Source organism: Phacochoerus africanus, chromosome 8 (genome assembly GCF_016906955.1).
Source record: "Phacochoerus africanus isolate WHEZ1 chromosome 8, ROS_Pafr_v1, whole genome shotgun sequence".
Lineage (NCBI taxonomy): Eukaryota > Metazoa > Chordata > Mammalia > Artiodactyla > Suidae > Phacochoerus > Phacochoerus africanus.
In genome coordinates, this window is record NC_062551.1 from 119,508,826 (window position 1) to 119,522,506 (window position 13,681).

The window sequence follows — 13,681 nt, forward strand, 5'->3', positions numbered from 1 at the left end:
CCACTGAGCAGGGCCAGGGATTGAATCTTCAACCTCATGGTTCCTAGTCGGATTCGTTAACCACATTGCAGGTTAATTCTTGAAAAATCTGGCCTGGAGGAGATCCTCAATGGGAATTAAGGCATTAAGAGGAAAGGTTGGGGGAGCACCAACACCACCACACTCCCAACTTAGAGATGGGGAAACTGAGGCCCTGAGGACCACAGTGGCTTGTATCAGAGAGATGGTTGTCTGCATTTAACTGGTTGGGCTCTGGAGACACTTACCATGTGCTAGGTTGCTTTACCTCCCTCTGCCTCCGCTTTTCCAATTGTAGGAGCCACCTCTTAGATCTGTATATTTAATTGTTGAATAACCATTACAGGTAAGAGTATAGACGTGCCCAGTGCAGGGGCCACTCTTGTCGGTGTTGTTGCCCCAAGTCACGTTTAGAGGGATACAGGGGAATGGGCCAAGATGCCCAATATTCCTGCCCTGATTATAACCAGAAGGTATGCCCTAGACAGATGGGTTGGATGGTGATGGGAAGGAGCAAACCCAGGCATCCATCCATCAGTACATTCCTTCCTTCCAGGACAAGTATGTGTGCTTGTCAAGTAAGAGCCTGGAGATGCTGTACTGAGTGAGACAAGATGCAGCGGTCTTTGGCAGAGGCCACCTAGGGAGGAGTCTGGGCACAGCTCTAGCACTGCAGCCTCGGTACCCAACACCTCTTGCCAGGGCTGCAAGGAACCCCACCCCCACCCCCTGAGTTTTTCTCAGATGTAGTATTGGGGCCTGGGCCAGAAGGGGCAGGGCTGTGCACAGCTCTCCTATGGCTCTCACCGTGGGCCACTGGGCAGTAGAAACCTTGGGGCGCTTTTTATTCAGGCAGAGGCGGGGGTGGGAGTCTGCTACAGGCATTACCCCACACATCCCTGGGCACCTGCAGCCCTTGTGCTAGGCGTGGGGGCCTGGCTGCAGCACAGACAGTGATTTTGTGGCCTGGGCACCCTTCGCACCTCGTCCCACCACAGCTTGCTTCCAGAGTCAGTGGTCCATTCCTGGGCCCCCACCTTCAGCTTCCCCCCAACCTGATCTGCATCTGAACCCTCACCTAAGACCCCAGACTGCCCCTCTCTGCAGTGGGTTCACACAACCAGCACCCCAATCCCCAGCAACTTGGTTCCACACCTCGTACCTTTTCTGAGCCTCCAGTGCCCTGTCCCCTGAAGCCTGCCCACATCTGCCCACCAGCTTCCACACTCACACTCGGCCCTGCCGAGTGGTTTGTGAGTTTGGCCGGTCCCTCCATACTTGAGGCAATGGTGCCCTGGGACAGAATGTCCCTTGTACCCTAGATGCAGGCCTGAGGGCGGAGCGGAGGAGGTGTTTTTCCGGGGTCACACAAGAGCTACTGGGTTCCAACGGTGCGCACCTACAGAGAATTTAATAATCAAAGGATTGTGGACTCCTAATCTTTTTTCCTCTTGAGCCTCTTGCTCAGCTGCATTCTCAAAAACACGGAGCACATGCCCCCTTACGGAGCAGCAACCGGGAAAGCCTCCTTGCAAACAGGAAAGCCCTGCACACTAGGGCCGCTCCACGGAGAGTGAGGGTCCCCGGCGCTGTGTTGGGCTCGGGCCGGGGAGAGTCGGGCGGGGAGGTACTCCGGGTTCCAGGATGCCCTGCAGGAAAAACCAGTTCATTGCTTCTTCAATCAGCCTCTCCGCGGTACCACAGATTAACGAGAACTCTGTGTTCCAAGTGTCTGGGGGCACCTCCGTGGACTCCGTTGGAAAGCAGTTAAAAGAGACAACCACGGGCACTCCCTCCCCCCTGCCCCCAGGTGGGAAAGGGGCACGAAGAAGTGAAACTCCTTGAGTCAGCTTCCCCGGGGCAGGCCCTACCCGCCCCGAGAGGCGCCGCCCCTCGGCGTGGACTGGGTACAGCTGGCGGGCGGGGAGGCGAGGCCAGGGCGCGGCGGGGCGGAGTCGCGGCGGGGGTGCCTCTGAGTCCACCGGCTCAGCTCGCCTGGACGGCGCGGCCGGCAGGCCTGGGTCATGGCTGGCGAGGCAGCGCAGCCGGGGGTCGAGCCGCTGGCCTTCGCGCGGTTCCTGGACTCGAGTCCGCAGCCTTTCGTTTATGGGTACGGCGGGCGCAGCCTGCGCGAGATGCGGGAGCGCGAATTCGGCCGCCTGGCAGGTGAGACCGGCTGGGGCATTTGTGCGGGGCCGGCTGGGAGGCCGTAGGGGACACGCGGTTTCCAGAACCGACGTGGAAAGAGCTTTTGCTCCAGGTGGGAACGGCGTTACCTCATTGGGGAAGCATTTTGAATCTAAGCGCCCGCTTCGTGGACTCGACCTCCCTGAGGTGCCACATGCAACCCCAAGACTTTTTTGCTTCTTAGACTTTCCACGGATGTAGGACCAACCTGGTCCTTTCCCACCTGTCTCCGCCCTCCGCGAATAGGGCTGAGGATTCTTTTTGGCTTCTCTTGCCATGTGACTCCGACTCTAAAGGTCCTACTGGAGCGGGGGTTGCAAAATGCAGGAATGCCCCGCGGCCCTGTCTGTTCGGGTGCTCTCCCGGGGACAGGAGACGTGACCCGCGACAAACGAGCGGGGTGGGGACTGAGAGGCTGCGGCTGTCAGGCAGGGGCCTCCCAAGGCAGTGTTCCAGACTCAGCTGGGATGGCTCCTAGTAGCTATTATTTTAAAAGCCTCATTTTTCTCACTCGTGCAGGCAGAGCAGTGCCTCCAAGTCCCGCTTGCTGGGGGATCTGAAGAATTAGCAAACCGTGCAATTTCAAGGTGAAGTACAGGCTGAGCCTGTACATCGGATGAGAGGACCGGGATCACATCTTGCCTTGGAGTTCCGCAAGGCGGAACAGGCAGGTTAAACTGGAAATCAAGCTCGATCTGGCGGGGGGTCCTCCCAGCCTGTTTTTGCGGAGCAGGGGGGTGTTGTTGGGGCGCACACGGACCGCACTCACCTTATAGCCAGGGACCTTGGGTGAGGGGCTTTGCCAAGCCTTAGAACAGCGTGCTGTTGAACTGAGAGGGATCCGGGGTAACAGAGCAGGTCGTGGCACCGGAATTTGAGATGTATTTATTCTGTCGTGGTGAACAGTTGTTGCTGCTTCCTTGCTTCTGATAGACCAGCAGCTATGATTTATCTTTCACTAATCGGGGAGCTGACTTCAGCTCTTTGGGTCATTTCCTCATGCTTTGGAAAGTGATTTCCACCCCCGCACCCCCTTGGAAGGTTTAAGGGCTATGGCCACCTCCTTGAGGGGCCCTGGTCTGTACTAAAGTAGGGAAGCTCAGGGAGGAGACAGGCGCCCTCCGGCGGCCTCCCTTCATTCCCTCCTTGCTCTTCGCAATCGCCCATTCACTTGCTGGCAATAGCGCCTCCTCCCCGCTCCCTACCCCCAGTCTTTTTCTTTCTGAGCTTTTTTGGTTGTGGACATTTCCTAAGCACAGAAATAGAGACTCTGAGGAGTTCCTGTCTGGCTCAGTGGTTAACAAATCTGACTAGGAACCGTGAGGTTTCGGGTTGGATCCCTGGCCTCCATCAGTGGATTAAGGATCTGGCATTGCCCTGAGCTGTGGTGTAGGTCGCAGACTGAGATGTGGTGTAGGTCGCAGACTCGGCTCCGATTCCGCATAGTTGTGACTGTGGCGTAGGCCGGCAGCTACAGCTCGGATTGGACCCCTAGCCTGGGAACCTCCGAATGCCAGCAGACACTGATAGAGTAAACACCCACATGTGCAGAGAGAGTGAGATAGGCACCCTATTCTTTTGAAGCAAATCCCAGAGCCTATTATGTGTTCAAAAAGCAATTATTTCAGCACTACGCCTTCTTAATCCCCTAATCCCCTCCAGCTCTGATCTCCCATCTTCATCTTGGCTGGCCTCTCCCCACAATACCACCTGGGAAAGGAGAAATATGTTCTAGGTCACTTCTTGTTTCACTCTTGTCTCTCAGAGAACAGCACATTTTCCCTCAAATATAGAGTTTAGATGTGATCAACAGGATCCCAGGCTGGACTTCAGGGCCCTTTTAACATCTACTATATTTGTGATAGTGTTTTATGCAGTATCTATCTATCCATCTACCTATTTATTTAGACAGTTCCCCAGCATTTCCTCTATGTTATGGTTGAAGCAGACTTTTGTGGACTAAACTCACCTTCCCACTGCTGAGTGTCTTGGGGTATATTCCTATTTTTCACATAGAAACAAGTGAACCAGAAAGAGGACAGGGAAAAACAAACCAAGCCCAAATCATGTAAAGCTTTACCTTCTCTTCCTTCCCTTGACCCCTACCCGCCTCCCAAAATTTTCGGCAGATTTGAGAATTTGTCTGGTTAAGTGGTTGCTTTGGATACTTAAATGCTTAATCTTTAAGTGCCAAACTATTTTGCCTAACCGATTGGGTGGGTAGGTCCTTTTTTTTTGGTGAAGGGAGCATTTCGGTTACACAGATGTGGTTCAAGTGGTTCTTGAAGCCTCAGGGTGCTGATTGACAGCCCCTCACCCTGTGTGGAACCACGAATTGAAGGTGCATGAGCCTGAAGAGAACTTTCTTTCTTTCTTTCTTTTCTTTTTCTTTTTTGTCTTTTTGTCTTTTTAGGGCTGTACCCATGGCATATGGAGGTTCCCAGGCTAGGGGTCGAATTGGAGCTGTAGCTGCTGGCCTATCCCACAGCCACACAGGATCCAAGCCTTGTCTGTGACCTACATCACAGCTCACAGCAATGCCAGATCCTTAACCCACTGAGTGAGGCCAGGGATCAATCCTGGTGATTACTAGTCAGATACATTTCTGCTGAGCTGCAATGGGAACTCCCCCTGGAACTTCCTTTCTTGAAGGTCTAATGCCAGTTGGTTTGGGAGTCGTTTGCTTGCTTCTTCTAAAAAGAGCCAAACCTTGTGGGGTGTTTACTGTGAACCAGGCACTGGACCAGGCACTGGACTAGGACCAGCTTGTTGAATCCTCATCTCACCTGAGGAGCGATGGAGCAGAATTCAGTCCAGGTTAGATGTCTTGGATTCTGCACTGTCAACCACTATGATGGCTGGCCTTCTCCTAAGATCAGATCTCTAGCTGATCTACCATGGCTGCCTTGTTTTGTCAAATTAACTCCTGGACCAAAGGTCAAAGCAGGCTTCTCCCAAATGGCTTCCTGCAGAAGAGGTGGGCGAGGTGCCTGGTGCTTCCTGGCAGCCCCTCAGGTTTCCCAGGTGCTGCCCAGGAGTATCTCCCTGATGCCTGGGTGGACAAAAGCCTTTCTTTTGGTCTGGTATTTTTGTGTTTCTGAATATTTAGGAAACGAGAATGTTACTTTAAAACTATTTTTTTTTTGGATTAGGTAATATATTTACATGGTACCAAAGGAGGATGAAAAATGGCCAGGGAACCCTCCTCTCACTCCTGCTGCAGCTGTCATGGCCACCCAAAGTCAACTACTGCCATTCCATCTGGTGCACCTTTCTGGTGGTTGTCTATATGTATATGTGTGTGTACATGGGTTTTTTTGCATTTTCAAAGTTGAGTCACAACATTTCTTAGCACCTGGCATAGTTTATATTGATTTGCTTATGGTCTTTGTCACTCTCGTACCAGTTTCTATTTTTTCTGCTACTATATATCCCAAGCACTTAGAACAGTGCCTGGAACATAGTATGTGTTCAATAAATATCTCTTAAATATAAAAACACTCAATAAAACTTGGAATAAAATGCAATTTAATCAACCTGACAAAGGCCATCTATAGGAACCCACAGCTAACATCACACTTAAGGGTGAAAGAATGAAAACTTTACCCCTAAGATCAGGAACAAGCCAAGGGCATCTGTTCTTACCACTTCTATTTAATATTGTGCTAGAAGTTCTAGCCAGAACAATTGGGGTAAAATGAGAAAAAACATGGGGGCATCCACATTGGAAAAGAAGAAGTAAAACAGCTCTACTTGTTGATAATATAATCTTGTATATAGAAAATACTAAAAAAAAATCCGCACATAAAACTATTAGCACTAAAAACAATTTCAGCAAAGTTGTAGGGTACAAGATCAATATACAAACATTAATTCAGTTTCTGTACAGTAGCAGTGAACACTATGAAAGTGAAATAAAGGAAACAAGTACTAAACCATCAAAAAGAACAAAATACACAGAAATAAATTTATCGAAAGAAGCACGAGACTTATTTGCTGAAAACTACAAAACATCATTGAAAGAAATAAAGAATGACCTAAATAAATGGAAAGGTGGCCTGTATTCAGGGATTGGAAGACTTAATATTATTAAGCTGGCAATACTCCCCCAATTGAACTGCAGATTCAATGCAACTCCTATCAGAATTTGCAGAAACTGGCAAGTTGATCCTAAAATTCAAATAGAAATGTAAGGGACCAAGAATACCCAAAGCGATCTTGAAAAAGAAACAAAGTTGAAGTACTCACATTCCTCATAAAATAAAGTAAGATTTACATAAAGTTACAGTAATCAAGACAATGTGTTATCAGCCTAATGATTATGGAATAGAATTACAGGTCCAAAAATAAACTCATAGGTCTATGGTCAATTTATTTTCAACAAGATCTAAGACTTTTCAATAGAAGAAGGAATAGTCTTTTAAATGGTTTACACACATACGAAAGAATGAAGTTGGACCCCAGCTCAACACTGCATTCAAAATTAAAATGGATCAAAGACCTAAATATGAGCTAAAAGTATAAAACTCTTAGAAGAAAGCATAGATATAAATCCTTAGGATACTGGATCAGGCAATGGTTTCTTAGGACACCCAAAATGCAAGCAACAATAACAACAAAAATAGACAAATTGGACTTCATTAAAATAAAACAAGTTATTTTTCAGTAGACACCATCAAGAAAGTGAAAGAATGACCTATTGTATAGCATAGGGAACTGTACTCAATATTTTGTAATAACCTATAACAGAAAAGTTTCCAAAAAAGAACATATATATATATAGATATATATATATATATCTCTATACATACATTAAAAAAAAACAAAAACAAGGAGTTCCTGTTGTAGTTCAGCGTGTTAAGGATCTGACATTGACAAAATCTGCAGTGTAGGTCAAAGATGTGTCTTGGATCTGTTGTTGCCATGGCTGTGGCGTAGACTTCAGCTGCAGCTCTGATTCGACCCTTAGCCTGGGAACTTCCATATGCCACAGGTGCAGCCATAAAAAGGAATAAATAAATAAACAAAAACAAAACAGAAGAAAGTGAAAGAACAACCAACCAAATGGAGGAAAACATATACTCACACAAAACCTTGTACTCAAATATAACAGCATAAACAAAAAATGGAAACAACCCCCATATTCATCAGCAGATGAACAGATAAACAAAATATGTGGCATATCCATACAATGGATATAAAAAGGAATGAAGTTCTGATACACACTACAATGTAGATGCACCTTGAAATTACTGCGCTAAGTGAAAGAAGGCACAGACCACATATTGGATGAGTCCATTTGTATGCCATGTCCAGAATAGGCAAATCTACAGAGATAGAAAATAGACTGGTAATTGCCAGGGCTAGAGCTGGGTGGATTTGGGGAGTGAGTGGTAATGAGGATTAGGTGTCTTTTTGGGATGAATGAGATGTTCTAAAATTAGACAGTGATCATGGTTGCCCGACTTTACAAATGTACTAAAACTGCTAAGTTGTACACTTTAAAAGAGTTGATTTTTGATTTTCCATTCTGGCTTAGCAGGTTACAAATCCAACTAGGATCCATGAGGGTGCAGGTTGGATCCTTGGCCTCACTCAGTGAATTAAGGATGCGGCGTTGCCTGTGAGCTGTTGTAGATGGGGCTTGGGTCCCAAGTTGCTATGGCTGTGGCCTTGGCCGACAGTGGCAGCTCTGACTTGACCCCTAGCCTGGGAACTTCCATATGCTGCAGGTGTGGCCCTGAAAAGCTAAAAAAACAAAAAGAATGAATGTTATGGTATGTGAATTAATCTCAATAAAGCTGTGATAAATGAAAAATCCATCTTGCACAAAACAAAAAATATTTAAGTGCTTGAAAGAATAAATGAATCTATTCACGTTGTGAATTCGTGAAAATGTATCTCAGAGTTTGTTCCATGTCAGTATTTATAAAGAACTAGATGGGTGTACATAAATTCTTTAGTCTAAATACATATAGATGGATATTTAAGTAATTTCCAGTCTTTTGCGATTGCAGACAATGCTGCACTGAATGTGCTCATTTGAAAGGCCATTTCACAATTTGTAAGATAAAATTTTAAAGACGAATCCTAGGTTAAAGAGAGTTTGCATTTTAAGGTGTGAGCAACATTGCTAAATTGATATCCATAAAGAAATTGTTTCGATTTACCCTCCTACCAGCCAGGTACCAGAGGGCCTGTTTTCCCACATCCTCGCCCACACAGTGAATTATCCAACCACTTAAAATTTTTTTTAATTAATTAATTTTTTAATCCAACCTTTTGATCTGGGGCAATCTGACTGATAAGACTCGGTCTCTCACTGTCATCTCAATTTGCCTTTCTCTGCTCATGAAGAAGACTGGAAAGATCATTTCCATTCCTGGTCATCTCTGAAACTGTCAAAGCTGTTCCAGGATTGAGGACTGTGGGAAAGTAGAATCAGGGCTGAATGGCCAGGGATTTGCACGGAAACTCCAGAAAAGGGCAAGGCATAGCATGAAATTGCTTTGCCATCATCAGTCTGCTGGGCTCCTCCTCTGTGTGGGTTGCTCTTCCAGGTTCAGAAGAAAGCCGGTCCATCAGGAAGGCTCTCAGGACTCAAAAGGCGTGAAATGTTGAAAGTGCAGTCCTTTCATTGTTCACGTCTCCACTTAGGTTAAGAAGCACATATCGGACCGTACTACAAAGCTACAGCAGTTGAGACTATGGTACTGGTGTAAGAACAGACTTACAGATCAATAACATAGAACTAAGAGTCCAGAAATTAAGCCATTTATGTATGGTCAATTGAGTTTTGACAAAGGTGCCATGACAATTTAATAGGGGAAGAATAAGTCTTTTCAACAAATGGTACTGAAAGAACTGCATTTTTACATACAAAAGAATGCAGTTGCAATTCTATCTCACACCATGTACAAAACTAACTCCAAATGAATCAAAGACCCAAGTGTAAGAGATAAAACTATTAAGAAGAAAACATAAATTTAAACAATCATAGCACAAGACAATTTAAAAAAAAAGTGCATTAAAAAAAAAAAAGAAGTGCAAAAAGAAGGTGGGAGAGGAGTTCCCATTGTGGCTCAGCAGTAACATCTTGACTAGTATTCATGAGGATGCAGGTTTGATCCCTGGCCTCGCTCAGTGGGTTAAGGATCCGGCGTTGCCGTGAGCTGTGGTATAGGTCACAGACAAGGCTCAGATCTGGTTTTGCAGTGGCTGTGGGGTAGGCCAGCAGCTGCAGCCCCGATTCAACCCCTAGCCTGGGACCTTCCATATGCCACAGGTGTGGCCCTAAAATGAAAAAAGAAAAAAGAAAAAAACAAAAAACAAAACAAAAAAACAACGAAGAAGCTGGGAGAAATCAGTGGCCCGGTGTTATGTCTATGTGTGTCAAACGGGCACCGGTCAGGCTCACACAAACCAGATCTCAGTGAAATGAGTGGAAAGCTTCTGAAAAATTATCACAGCTTTATTTTGTTTTTTTCTTTCAGGAACTGTCTACCTTGACCATGCAGGAGCCACGTTATTCCCCCAGAGCCAGCTTACAAGCTTCACTAAAGATCTCATGGAAAACCTTTATGGTAAAGAAAACAGACTGTAACTGATTTTTGCATTAAATATTAGCCAACGCCCTTCAGCTAATGTATCTATGCCTAATAAAATGTTAGATTAACAGACAGGGCCTGTGCCGAACACACAAAGCTGGGTGAGCTCATGTGAGTGGGGGTCAGGCAAACACCCAGGGTCTGTCCTTGTAGCACCTGTGCTGCTGGATGGGAGGAAGTGCCTCGGGGACACACAGGTTACTTCTAGAAGAAGAGGTCAATGCCAGGAAGGGCACAGGGGTAAAAAAGTGCTGTGTTTGGTGGTGGGATGGCCCTGTGGGACCAGCACAGTGTGGTGGGCAGAAGGAATATTCATTTATTCATTCACTCATTCACTCCATCTTTGCTTATTAAGCCATTCTGGTTTGGAGGGTACGGTTCTGTAAAATGGGAACAACTGTCTCTACCTTCATGGTCTATGGTCTAGTCAGGACAAGAGCTTAAGCAAGTGATCTCCAAATAAATGTTTAAAAAAAAAATAAAGCAGTGTGAAGTGTAAATGTAAAATGTTAAAAAAGTAAATGATCCCCCGTGGGAAGGGCTGTGACCAAAGGTGGAGGGGGCCGTGGGGGTCTGCATCTGCAGAGTGATGGTAGGTTGGCAGTGTGAGTGTCAGGGAAAGCTCCCTCTGGAGTGGGGCAGGTGCTGGAATGAGCAGGAATTTACTTGGAAAAGAAGAGGAGAGGGCATTTGGGGCAGAAGGAGCAGCACGAACCAAGACCGTGCAGTGGTTTCAGGAACCAGCCCAGGAAACATGAGTAGAGGTCTCAATGGAGAGCTGGGTAGGGGTGTTGGAGGTGCTCTGTGGAGTTTGATTTTTTTTTTCTTTTTCTATTTTAGGTCTACCCCTGCAGCATATGGAAATTCCCAGGCTAGGGGTAGAATTGGAGCTGCAGCTGCCAGCCAACACCATAGCCACAGTCACATGGGATCTGAGCTGTGTCTGCAACCTATACCACAGCTCACAGCAATGCCGGATCCTTAACCCACTGAGCAAGGCCAGGGATCGAACCCACATCCTCATGGATACTAGTTGGGTTCTTAACCTGAGGAGCCACAATGGAACTCCCTGGAGTTTGATCTTTATTCTAGAAACCATGGGCAGTTACTTTGGGCAAAATCAGTGGCATACTGTGATCAAAAGTCTGGAATAACAGGAGTAGCAGCCATAACCATGCCCACAAGAGGAGGAGCCATAAGTAACACATCCTGGGCACTCACTGCCCTCTAACTACTGCTCCAGAAGCCTTATGTGTACCCTTTCCATCCTCGTGACAAGCTAAGATACAGCTTCTGTCATCAAACCAGCTAAGGTACAGGTTTTGTTAACACCCTTGTTTTTCAGGTGAGGAATCTGGGCCCCCAGAGAGGGTAGGTGATTAACCAGAGGCCACACAGTTGGGAAGCACTGGGGCTGAGGCAGCTGGGGGAGCAGTTTCCAGGCAGTTTGGCTCCAGAGCACAATCCCTTAGCCCCCGCCAGGTTGCCTGGGTTCACGACAGTTCTGTAAAGTCACACTCAGGCTCTGGCAGCCAGCAGAGAGGGAAATCTGGGGCATGGTTTCCAGGGAAGATGCCAGAGTGAGAGATTTTATCTTTTTTTTTTTTTGTCTTTTGTCTTTTGTCTTTTTAGGGCCAAACCCGTGGTATATGGAGGTTCCCAGGCTAGGGGTCCAATTGGAGCTGTAGCCACCAGCCTACGCCACAGCCACAGCAACATGGGATCTGAGCTGTGTCTGCAACCTACACCACAGCTCACGGCAGCACCCGATCCTTAACTGGCTGAGCGAGGCCAGGGATCAAATACACACCCTCATGGATACCAGTTGGATTTGTTAACCACTGAGCCACTACAGGAACTCCTGAGGGATTTTAATCTATGATTTGCAAAGAGACCTGCAATTCTCCTTTAACCTCTGCCAGAGTCCCAAGCATGGGAGAGATACTGGCCTGAGAGGTAACAGAATCGAGACTGCTGAATGTAATGATTCGGGGCCAAACACCAAAGTGATGAAAGGCAGCATGGATAAGTACCAAGTCCCACAAGTAACTAGCTGCAGTGGGAAGGGAAATTTATAGCTTCAACGGCCAGATATCCAGTGTGATCCTACAGGGTGGCTTCAGAAAAACAAACAAGAAACTCTAAAACAGAAAAGCCCAAAACTGCCCTAATATGCACATACAGTCCTGCACCTGATAAATGCTACTGATCGGCCCCTGCAGGTCAGGTCTTTGGAAAGATTTGCATTATGGGGGGCCATATTTTGAGGGAGAAAGTGAAACCCTAGAGAAGTACTAGAAGCTGACAAGGAAGGGTGAAACCGAGGGAGCCTTTGGCCTTGAAAATGGGTGACTAGGACAGACACGACGGTGCCCTTCATATATTTTGAGGAAGAAGCAAATGTGTCTCTGCAGGAATGGTGCCACTAGCAGGAGTGTGAATGCAGGGCAACAGATGGGGACCTAGTTTAAGTGGTGCTTGCGTCTGTCTCTTGGTTAGGGGAAAGTGCAGCCCCTTAAGGCTGTGTACTTGACTCCCCAGCGTTAATGAATAGGGCTGGGCTCGTCACCTATTGGGAAACTTACAGTGAAGCTTCTTGCATTGGCTTGGCTGCCTCTGAGCTGCTTTCCAACTCCAAAATGCACATCCCAGATTCCATCTTAGGAGGGACCGTTTTTTTTGTTTTGTTTTTGTTTATTTGTTTAACAGCTTTATTAAGTTATATTTTGCATATAAAGTTCACCTATTTCAAGTGTACAATTCAATGATTTTTAATAACTTTACTAAATGGTGCAACCATCACTATAAATAATTTAGAACATTTTCATTATACCAGGAAGTTCTCTGATGCCCATTTACAGTTAATCCCTGTTGCCCACCCCACCCTCACCTCTGCACCAGCCTCAGGCAACCACTAATCTACTACTTTTTAAATGGACATTTTATATAAATGGATTCATACTATATGTGACCTCTTGTGCCTTATGTATTTCACTTTGCATATTTCTAAGTTTCTATCATGACATGGCCAGTCATTTTTTCCTTTTTGTTACCACATAATTTTCCACTGTATGGACATATCATATTTTGTTTCTCTGTTCACCAGTTGATGGGTCTTTATGTTGTTTCCAGAATTGAGCTTTACAAATAAAGCTACTGTGAACACCCAAGTGCGTGAACCTTTGTGCGGACACGTATTTTCATTTCTCCAGAGTATGCAGCAGTGGAATTGCTGGGCCTGTATGATATTTTTGTTGCTTAACTTTTTATGACATGGAGGGAGAGGGTCTTGGAGGAATACAAAAGAGGAGACCATAAATAGTGACTGGATGGCTTTGCCTTTATCACCTGCCAGGTAATCCTCACAGCCAGAACATCAGCAGCAAGCTCACCTATGAAACAGTGGAGCAGGTCCGCTACAGGTGAGGAGGTGGGAGTTGGGGTGGGAGCAGCCTGTGTGGGTGCCTGTGAGTGGATGGACTTCCTACCATCTGCCTGCATCTCACAAATGTTCTGAGTTGGTTTCAGGAGCATCATGTTCAGCTAAATGGCACACCGATAACCATCAGGGTCAGAGGACAGGAAGGTGAAAGTGAGCAGGGGCAGAGCAGGGCAGACCAGAAGTATAGGTAGGTGCCTCTGAGGTGTCCAAGCTGTTGTATGTGGCCCTGGGCTGGTGTGACAAGGAATAATTCAGGTTCCTGTCTTGTTCTGAGGAAGAGGAAAAACGGCTTCTCTCTCTCTCTCTTTTTCATATTACATATTTAGACATTTCATTTTCTCAATTTCCCCCCTTTTTACTAATATTTGCACGTAACAGTAATTTGGTTTTTAGCAGATAATTTCCGGGTGGTACCTAAAAATATTTG

The 13,681-nt window shown here is 46.4% G+C and overlaps 1 protein-coding gene across 1 annotated transcript in view; it reads left to right on the top strand.

The window, feature by feature from the left end:
- The first annotated feature begins 1,989 nt into the window (after positions 1–1,989).
- Positions 1,990–13,681, top strand: part of MOCOS (molybdenum cofactor sulfurase) — a 68,753-nt gene continuing 57,061 nt past the window's right edge. The window contains exons 1-3 of the mRNA XM_047794142.1: positions 1,990–2,184; positions 9,699–9,788; positions 13,168–13,234. Coding sequence (XP_047650098.1) covers positions 2,043–2,184; positions 9,699–9,788; positions 13,168–13,234 — 299 coding nt within the window. The 5' untranslated portion in view covers positions 1,990–2,042. The remainder of the gene's footprint in view (positions 2,185–9,698; positions 9,789–13,167; positions 13,235–13,681) is intronic.